The sequence below is a fragment of the Colius striatus genome, chromosome 1 (assembly GCF_028858725.1).
Source record: "Colius striatus isolate bColStr4 chromosome 1, bColStr4.1.hap1, whole genome shotgun sequence".
Classification (NCBI taxonomy): domain Eukaryota; kingdom Metazoa; phylum Chordata; class Aves; order Coliiformes; family Coliidae; genus Colius; species Colius striatus.
The window spans coordinates 125,055,505-125,065,696 of record NC_084759.1 but is presented as its reverse complement, the minus strand read 5'-3'; the positions used below and the strand labels follow the sequence as shown (position 1 = coordinate 125,065,696).

The 10,192-nt window shown below is 41.4% G+C and overlaps 1 protein-coding gene across 4 annotated transcripts in view; it reads left to right on the top strand.

Moving 5' to 3' along the window:
• Positions 1-10,192, top strand: part of LOC104564058 (scavenger receptor cysteine-rich type 1 protein M130) — a 47,125-nt gene that overhangs the window by 2,110 nt on the left and 34,823 nt on the right. For 2 of the 4 annotated variants that reach the window (XM_062006496.1, XM_062006504.1), the window contains exon 1: positions 7,357-7,967. The exons of 1 other annotated variant lie outside the window; for it this stretch is intronic. In XM_062006496.1, the coding sequence (XP_061862480.1) occupies positions 7,960-7,967 (8 nt within the window). In that variant the 5' untranslated portion in view covers positions 7,357-7,959. Of the gene's footprint in view, positions 1-4,915; positions 4,978-7,356; positions 7,968-10,192 lie in introns of those variants that run through there. One more of the 4 variants, XM_062006531.1, reaches the window with a different exon arrangement.

Sequence of the window (10,192 nt, the reverse complement as noted above, 5' to 3'; positions counted from 1 at the left end):
GTATGATGTTTCAGGAAATGAGATGTGCATCACTTTCTCAGTGAAGAACGTGGATCTTTGAATTGGTACGTGTTTCACTGGTTCTGTGATGCTGAGAAAGCTGTCTTGCAAGATCTGGCATAGAGGTGATGCTCTCTCAACTAAGTCATCACAGACCACAATAACATTATATACTGAATCTAACAGAAACTACTGTTGGTTTCTATTGGAAGAATATGCTCCTGAGTATCACTTTGCTGCAACAGAGTTTGTTAAATAATTCAGTAGGAAAGTTGAACAGTTACGGAAAAAAATAAAGTTAAAGCTTTTCTGTACTCTAAAATTCATGTCTCTCTTCAGTCAGAATGTGGATTTATTTCAGGTAGATATTGTCCCTGGGCTTCTGCCCTGAGATATCCAAGTATAAAACATATTTTATCCAAAATTATGACCTACACTTTAGAAAAATCTGTTTGATTCAGTCATTAGCTGACGCTGAGTAATTCAGACACTGTTCATACCTTTTCAAGCAGAGTTTCTTGCATTTGTCAGAGTAAGGACAGAGTATATTTGCATCTGGAAGCAATAAGCAAGGGAAGCATATTTTACATTTTCCACACTACAAATTGGATGTGGAAGACTTTTTCGGGTTAGGTGCCACAGGATAGTATATCTGTATACTCATTTAAGCCTTGAAAAAGGTTTACCTTAAAAGGGATGGCATGTGTGCAGTCTTATGTTTTGATTAAATATACAGCTTGTAGACTTCTGGGGCTCTTGTAAGCTCAATATGTAAAATATTCACATATACAAGAATATGGTGCTGTATACATGAAGTTGTTTTTTGGCTGTGAGCACATAAGTTTTTTGAAGACTCCTTTATCAACTACTGAAAGTGAAGACAAAAAGTTTTCCTGTAAACTTCGAAAAACTACAGAAGTAGGAAGACGGGTTGAGGTGGGTGTGTGTGGGGGGAGACGTCATCCTTATTGGCTGTTTCCCTTCTTATCTTTAAGGCACAGATGACAGTCCATGAATTAGCATGAGGACCTGCCTTTTTCTGGGACACTCAGTTCTCTACATACTGCATTTGCATTTCCAAATGTAGCACTGATCAGCATATTGAAAACAATAGTGTTGGACATGTCTTCCAGGTGATACACATTAAAATGTTTAATGGCAATAATCTTTTAGATATTTCTTAAATTTTAATAGATGTATGCTTCAAAAAATGTAGGATTATTATGTGCATTAATGTGTGTTTGAAAGATGTTGTTGCAAGCATTCTTATACATTCAACATGGTTGGGAATCTAGGCGGATTATTTTCTTAATATCTGTCCTGATATTAAATTAAATTGGGACTTTGATTTCTACAATGTGTGAATAGTATATTCCCCTGCAACAGTTTGATAGGGTGAGCTCTTGCTTCACAGATTCATATTCCAACTTCAATCTTCCAAAAATATGTATGTATCGTAGACTGCACAAAAAAATGCCAGCTTTATGTAATTAAATGAAAAGGCATTACAAAAGCACCATGCAGTAATGTTAATGTAACTGGTTCTGTTGGGTTTGTATTGTTTAGTAATAGTGGTGGCCCCTGTAAGGAGTTCTCAAAACTTTCCCTGGCTCTTAGTCAAACCCATCTCTAGCCCAGCCAGGCCAGCCTGGCACCTCTGCCACCACTATTTAAGAAAGGAAACATGCAGCAGGAGGTGGTGGAAATACTGGGACAAGGTCCAGGTGGCCATGTGTACTCTGAGGACAGGTGTGGACCCTCTGCATCCTGAGATGAGATGGCATCTGTCCCTCTCTACCCCATGGAGGGCATTGGTGGGACCAGAACCTGCCTGCAGCTCGACCCCACAGTGGAGGATTGACTGCACACAGAGGGGCCAAGGTGGGGAGGGGGGGTGGCCATGGAGCAGGCTGGGTCAGGCTGGGCAAAGCTGTAGCCTCGGGACAGACCCACAGCCAAGAGGTTCATTAAGGGCTGTATCCTATGGGAGAGATCTCATGAGGAGTCCTCATCCCTTAGGGTTAAGGAGCAGCAGAGGCCATGGGTGAGGGACTCACTGCACCACCCTCCCCCTAATTCCCTGTGCTGCTGAAGGGAGAGGTACAGATACCAGAACTAAGTGTGTGAGTCCGAGAAGAGGGGATGGGGAGGAGCAGATAGTCTTACAGGGCTGGTAATACTTTTCATCCTCATCCCATACTGTTTTGTTTTCTGTTTGTTCTTCTTTCAGTTGGTGGTGGATTTAATTAATGTGGCATTCAGCCCTAAGTCTGGTAGCCCTGTCTGCTTTGCCTGCAATCATAACTAGTGAGCAAGCCGTCCCTGTTCTTATGGATTTCCATGAGGCACTTGGTCAGCTTTTCCCCATCACAACATGAGTGGTAGGGGAAGAGTGAGTGAGCAGCTGCATGATCCTTGTGCCTGATTAGGCCTAAAACCACAGCAAAAAGTTACTGACGGATGTCTCCAATTGCACTGTGACAGTTCTATTTCATGTAGAAACTATTACTTTGATCACAGAATCTTAAGGTTTGGAAGAGTAGTTAAAAGATCATCCAGTCCAATCCCCCTGCCTAGGAGCTAGACCTCCTAGAGTAGGTCACATAGGAACCCCACAACCCCTCTGGGCAGCCCATTTCAGTGCTCTGTCACCCTCACAGTGAAGAATTTTTTCCATATGTTTCTTTGGAACCTCTTGTGTTCTAGCTTGTACCCATTGCCCCTTGTCCTATCAGTGGACATCATTGAGAAACAATCTGAGCTGATAACTGGGAAGGTAGGGATGCAAAAAATTATTTGCTTCAGGCCATGTGATGGCTGTGGAGTGCAGCAAAGGCCCCCTCAGGGCTCCATACCCTGAGACATACAGTCACTACTTCCAAGCAAGTACAGTCTCATCCTTTGGTGCTGCCAGATGGAATGCTGCACCACGCCAAGGGCTGCAATGGAGGCAGAGCCCAGGGCACATTCGGCAGGCACTTGGCATAGCCCCAAACACCATCAGGACAACTGAATCACAGCACCACTGAACCACAGAATATTAAGGGCTGGAAGGAACCTTGAAAGATCATCTAGTCCAACTCCCCTGCCAGAGTAGGTCAACACGGAACTTGTCCAGGTGAATTTTGAATGTCCCCAGAGAGGGAGACTCAATAACCCACCTAGGCAGCCTGTATCAGTGCCCCAACATCCTCACTGTGAATAACTTATTTCTTGTATTTCTTTGGAACCTCTTATGTTCCAGCTTGTGCCCATTACCCCTTGTCCTATCATTGGGCATCACTGAGAAGAACCTGCCCCCATCCCCCTGACACCCACTCTTTACATATTTGTAAACAATAATGAGATCACCCCTCAGTCCCCTCTTCTGCAAGCTAAAGAGCCCCTGAAGGGGAACTGTAGTGAGGTGGAAAACAGTCTCTCCTCTCCCTTAATGAAATGGGCTCAAGTTGCACCAGGGGAGGTTATGTTTGGAGACTGGAGAAAACTTTCTTACCAAGAGTTAATCATTGGAACAGGCTGCCCAGGGAAGTGGTGTAGGGATTTAAAAGAGATATTTAAAATTAGATGCATAGATGAGATGGTGAGGGATATGGCTTGTGGATGAGCTTGGTAGTGTTAGGTTAGTGATTGGACTTGATGATCTTAAAGGCCCTTTCCAACGGAAATGATTCTATGACTCTGTGATTCCAAAGTGTTCTGCATCTCATATCAAAAATTTACAAGCATATGGTATTTGTGTGGATTTTTCTCTGATGATTTTTTCAAGGTTTCCTGAAAATAGTGATTTTAAGAATTTTGAAAATAAGATGATTATTATAACTGCTGTTATATGGTGTGGATCATCTTTACTAATGGGTTAATGAAAACACTTTGAACTGTGGTTTGTGCCTGCTCTCTGACCACAGTAAGAACTCAAGAGATACCAGGGCTACAACTACTACAGATAGCTACATATTTTGGAGAAGACTACAGAAGTATTAACTTGAGAAACATTACTGCCAGTCTCGTGTATGGGCATCTCTATGCAAGCAATTTAGCTTTTCTTGAGTAACTTTTCTCTGGTTGTTGCACTTCTATGTATTTTTGTGATTTGCCAGCAGTAACTCATCCTAAACAATGGTAGTGTCAAATGTAAGGATAAGTAATGGTCATTTCTGTAAACCAGAAAAGGATTTAACCCATACTCTTTCTTTTAAATAAGAAGTTGTAAGAAAGTGTGGTGGTATAACCCTGGCTGGGTGTGAAGTGTCCATCAAGTCATTCTATCACTCCTAAACTAGATAGGGGAGAGAGCAATATAATGAGAGGTTCGCAAGTCGAGATAAAGACACGGAGATCACTCTGCAATTAGCATCACGGGCAAAACAGACTCAACTTGAGGAGAAATAGTTTGATTTATTAATCATAGAATCACAGAATCTTAAGGGTTGGAAGGGGCCTCGAAACATCATCTAGTCCAACCCCCATGCCAGAGCAGGCCACCTAGACTAGCAGGTCCTTGTCCCGGTGGGTTCTAGAGGAGGAGACTCAACAGCCCATCTGGCAGCCTGTTGCAGTGCTCTGTCATCCTCACAGTGAAGAAATTATTCCTTGTATTTCCCTGGAACCTCTTACATTCCAGCTTATATCCATAACCCCTTGTCCTGTCATTGGACATCACTGAGAAGAGCCTAGCTCTATCCTCCTGACACCCACCTTTTACATATTTGTAAAAATTAATGAACAATCAAAACAAAGTAGAGAAAATGAGAAGTAAAATCAACTTAAAACACCACTCCCCATCCCTCCTTCTTCGCAGGAATCATCCTCCTCCCCCTGCAGTGGCAGGAGGGGCTAGAGAACAGGGGTTATGGTCAGTTCACTACAGATGGACTTTGCTACTGCTGCTTCTCGTGGGGAGGCCTCCTCACACTTTCAACTGCTATGGTATGGGGTCCCTCCCATAGGAGATAGTCCTTCACACATTTGTCCAAGGTGGGTCCTTCACACAGGCTACAGTTCTTCATGAACCGCTCCATCACAGGTCCTTCCCATGGGGTGCAGCTCTTCATGTACTGCCCCAATGTGGGCCATCCACAGGGAAAATAGTCCTTCAGGAGCAAACTGTTCCAGCGTGGGTCCCCTGCAGAATCACAAGTCCTGCCAGCAAACCTTCCCTGTCATGAGCTTCTCTCTCCACAGGTTCTCAGGTCCTGCCAGGAACTTGCTCCAGTGTGGGCTTCCCATGGAGTCACAGTCTCTTTTGGACTCCAGCATGGAGTCCTTTATGGGCTGACTCACAATGGTCTTCACCACAGTTTACAAGGGAATCTCTTTCCCAGTGCCTGGGCACCTCTTTCCCCTCCTTCTCCAGTGACCTTGGTGTCTGTGGAGATGTTGTTCTCACATTCTCACTCTTCTGCTGCTGCTGCAATTTTGCATCTGAGCAGCAACTTCTTCTCCTTCTCAAACACGTTATTCACAGGGGCGTTACCTCCATTACTAATTTGCCTTGGTCAGTGGCAGGTCCATCTTAGAATTTATTGCCATTGGCCCTATCAGATATAGGGGAAGCTTCTGGCAGCTCTTTGTCTAAAGAATCACTGTAGCCTCCCCACTACTAAAACGTAGCCCAGATAAAACTGCTACAGAAAGCCAGATTCAAAACTGAAGTCTGAAAAAAACCCCCAAAACACTGGAAGAAAATTCTAAAATTAGAATCTAGATCTCTCATTGCTTGTCTTTGAAGTTTATTCGTGCCTAGAGTTTCCGTTTGGCAAGCACCAAGAAGTACTCTATACCATTTCTGACTCGAACTCTGGTGGAGTAAAAACCTTAAACCCTAGGTAATGCACCACATGCATTTACCATTGCCATGCCCACATGCAGCACTACCAAATATAATTGTGGTTTTTTCTCTATTTTTCCTGTACAACTAGAATTCACACACTCCTAAGGTAATAACAAAGGGAAAGCAGAATTCAATTATTAGCGATAATCAGTCACTAGCACTGAAGGAAGAAAATTTGAAAATGTTGTAAGGAGCGGTAGAAAGTTGATTATATACTGGTTTGCATACCTAGGATCACTATCTAAAATCAATTTCTTTAGCTAGAACTGAGCTATTTTCAATCCCACTCTTTCTGAAACTTTGATGCCTAGGGGGAAAAATCCTGAAGAACTAATGTACAATCATGCTCTAGTAAAACTTTTCACCACAGAATAATTCCTGATGGAGCTCTAGCCTGTGGAGTTTATCTAACTCCAGTTTCTGAACTGCACTTCAAAATTATTCCTGCAAAGTAATTTCTTGTCATCTCTAACACATCCCAAATGTTTGCTTGAAGCATGTAGACACTGTGACTGTGTTAACAATAGTACTCACTTCAAGTTAAATTCTTGTTTTAATGTGATCCAAAAGAGGCTCTAGTATGAACTGCTACTTGTTAACAAATGTCATAAAACATTTGTTTGTTAATCATTACCACAGAACTCCAAAGACACACTATTACACATTTATGGAAAGTCAACCTTGAAAACCAGCTGTTCTTAATTTTTCCATTTGTGTTTATTTGCTTTATTTCTCCCAATTTTTAGGACTCTTATCTATCATTATCAATCAACCCAGGTCAGAGCATGCTTTAATGACAACTTAGAACCATGGTGCTTTTTTCCCTGGGTGAATTTCTGTGTCTCACTTTCTCCATATATGAGGTGTGAATAGCATATCTTCCAGGACTACGGGAAGTAGTGCTGTCCTTTCTCAACCTTACAGAAGTCTATTGCAAGTCAATATGGACATGCAAGAACATATATTTGACTCAGTCTGCAGCAAAGCCAGCATTAACAGCCTCGTGTGCATGTTTCACAAAATCAGGAATAAATTTCTTAACACCAATGTGGCATTAAGAAGCAGGCATTCCTTTATGCAGAGCTGGATGTGCAGGGGAATCACTCCGCCTAATGTGCATGTCATATGTTGGATCAGCTAAGGCTTATATTATCCTGTTACATATATATATGGATTAGATTTTCCCAGACAAATGTATAACTATCATATTTTCACAGTCGTGCATCTGGCCAGTATCTTGAGGAGCTTCAATGGGGGTTTCGGTGGTCCTTGGTTGTTCCTAGTGGTTACTGAATAGGTGTCTCTCTGTGTCCTTTCCAGGAACTCTTGAGTTTTTCTTCCATATATGGTCTTGTCCTGCCTCATCTCTCTGTTCATAGATTTCTCTAGTTTCTTATCTTGGTCTCAACTGGTGTCTGCTGGTTTATCTGCACTTCCACAGGATGTACCAGTCACAGTTGCAAAATTTATGTCGAGTGCATTTTCATCTGAGGGCCCTTATAACACATGTCTATACTGGTTTCTGTGTATATTTGGGAAGCAGGCAACAGAAGGATACGCATGAGCTTTCTGGTGAAATTAAGGCCTTGGTCTCAGAACTATGAAGACTTTACGGGAGGTTCATGGCTTCCCATTCAAAGATCCTGACACATTCTACACATCTCACTAACTTGAGGTTGTGGGCTATGTATAGCAGTGCTGTCAACTCATTCATTCTTCACAAATTGGAGGGACAAAAAGTACATCCTGAGGGGGATTTCCTTTTATTTTGTAGTCAAGACTGTTGGCTGCTGTGGTAGGGGTTGGTCACATTCATACTTTTTTCCTATACCCCCTCCATATTCAGCAATACATCTGGCAAACTTCTTCAAGGGATGTAGGATGTTTTATGGGAATTTCCTGGTGCTTTCTGACAGGCATACACCACATCAACATGTGGGTACCTGAAGGGGATGTCAGACTGTTTTGGAGCACAAATATCTCTTTATGGCCTTAAGAAGACATGGAAAAGGTATCCAGGACCACCAGCCAGCTAGCAACAGTTTCATGTACTTGTTTCACGACCTTCATGTTCATGTGGAAATACTTCTGTATACTGAACCAATATCTGGACGTTCAAACGTGAGATGCCAAGGTACCCCTTCAGCATGCTCCTTCATGTGTCTTTGAAGAACTTTAAGGATTTGATGGTGTTTCTTGTCTTAGTGATCCTTAATGGCTTTGGGATGGCAGAAATGAGGGATCTGGAACCCCTGTTGCCAAGTTTTCTCTGGAATGTTCCAACATTAGGGAGTATGTTATACCACAGCTTGGTGCTTTTGGGTATAGTGCTAGCTCCTCCGCCATACCCAAGTAGCTCAAGAAGAGAGTCCAGTGCCACTGGCTACCTCGTACTTGCTGACTTTTTGTAGCACAGCTGTCCCTGGGCAAATATCCCTGTTCCATGATTTAGGCACAGCTGAATTCAGTGCACCCTCAAGAGATCCACAGTAATGCTTGGTTTCAACAGTTGGCTGACAAGATTTTTTTGTGAGTTTGCTGATTTTCTTACATTTAGGGGTGTTTTGTAGCCTAACTGGGCATCATTTAACATGCCATCATACAGATGCAGATGTGGACATTCATGGTTTCTTTCTCCCTTTAAACCTCTTTGTCCCTTTATACAAGGTCATAAATAAAGTCAGAGATCTAGGAGTGACTGCTACTTTCAAGTATTTGATGATGTATTTCCTAAGTAATAGTCTATAAATTGAAGACTGTGTGCTCATGTTGCAAGTAAATCTCAGAACCTTTTTAACCTTTTTAAGAGTCAAGATTTCTGAGATACAGCTAAGTTCATAGGATACATATACTTCAGATTAATAATGAAAAATCTAAGAGCTCTACAAATACACAGGAAACAATCAGAAGAACGGTGACAAATCAAGACCGCAGCCAACACAACTGCCTGAATCAGCTACTGCTAAACCACTGGAAGTTACTAATATAGTGAATGCCCCTGTGTAAAACAAACAATGATGATTCCATCCTCTTTGGAATGTAATGCAAACAAAGGCAGACTCCTGCATAGAGGAGTACAGAAGTTAAGATAGGGAGTCTGGGGAAAGAAGAGAATTTCAGGATTTAACAATGGAATTTTGGGAATGTAGAGGATTAATTATGGGATGTTTAGAGGGAACGGGAAGGATTAAGTTGTGGTTCCCGGCATTTAATTAAAAACTAGAGGTGATCTCACAATTCTCTGAGGCACGTGTCACAGCATAATACAGCATCATTAATGCAACTTTTCAGAAACATTCATATTCAGAAGCATTAATTAATTTTCAGAAGCATTAATTTTCAGTTGTTCTGTCATTAGTTGATTGCATACTAAATACGAAATGCTGGACAGTTACCTCAAGCTGATTTTACCACACGTGGCTTAAATACTGACTTCATGACTGCTTGGGATTAATAAAAACTGGAGGAAAAAATGTGACAGGGAATCATGTAAAAATATTTTGTAAAAAAATATTTCTTTTAAGGAAAAATGATACAATAGTAGCCACAAAAAGAGAACACCAAAGCTTCCATGTATAAATTAAAATGTCTCAGAGAATGTGCACCTGCCTTAGACCACAATTCAAAATAAAGTCACTAAAACTTTACTTTCAATTTATTTAACTCTTGAGGAGAGACACATTCAGGGGATCACAAGATCAAAATATAGTTTACTCTGCAACTGAATGACATCTTGACTTTTTTTACAACATAAATCACACTGGCTTGCACTTGAGCTCTCCCTAAAAACAACTTTTGACAAATATATATACATTTCTTTGAAGTACGATTTTCTCAAGTCATAATTTTGTTGGCAAATTTTTGGCTGCCATGTCTCCAAAAGTGTTTGGGTCCACAAAATGCATGACTAGCTTTTGGAAGTTTTTAAAAACTACAATTATAAAGGTTCACACAAGTAAATAACACTCCCGATTACTTAATTTCAGATATGTGTTTAAACCATTGTCAGTTTGAGATACAGAGATTAGTCCTTTTTGAAGCTTGGTTTTAACTAAACCACAAGATACATCTCTTCTCTGAAACTCAAAATGCCCCCAGTGCAATCTGAGTAAGGAAGAAAGTGGTTTCCTTCCTAACTGCTTGCTTTCCTTCAGACACTCTCATCCTTAACACTAAGCGTATTAGCTCCATCTCTTAGCTCCATCTGTGTTTTGCTTCAAGGTAATAGTAGTTCAAAGACACATATACATGGCCTCCAAAAACAGTTCTGAAGCAGGCTTTTTTTGAGTTTTAAAGTTTTGTGTTAACTTTGGATCACAAGACTTGTTTGTGTGTCTGTGTCTTCTTCACCCACATTCA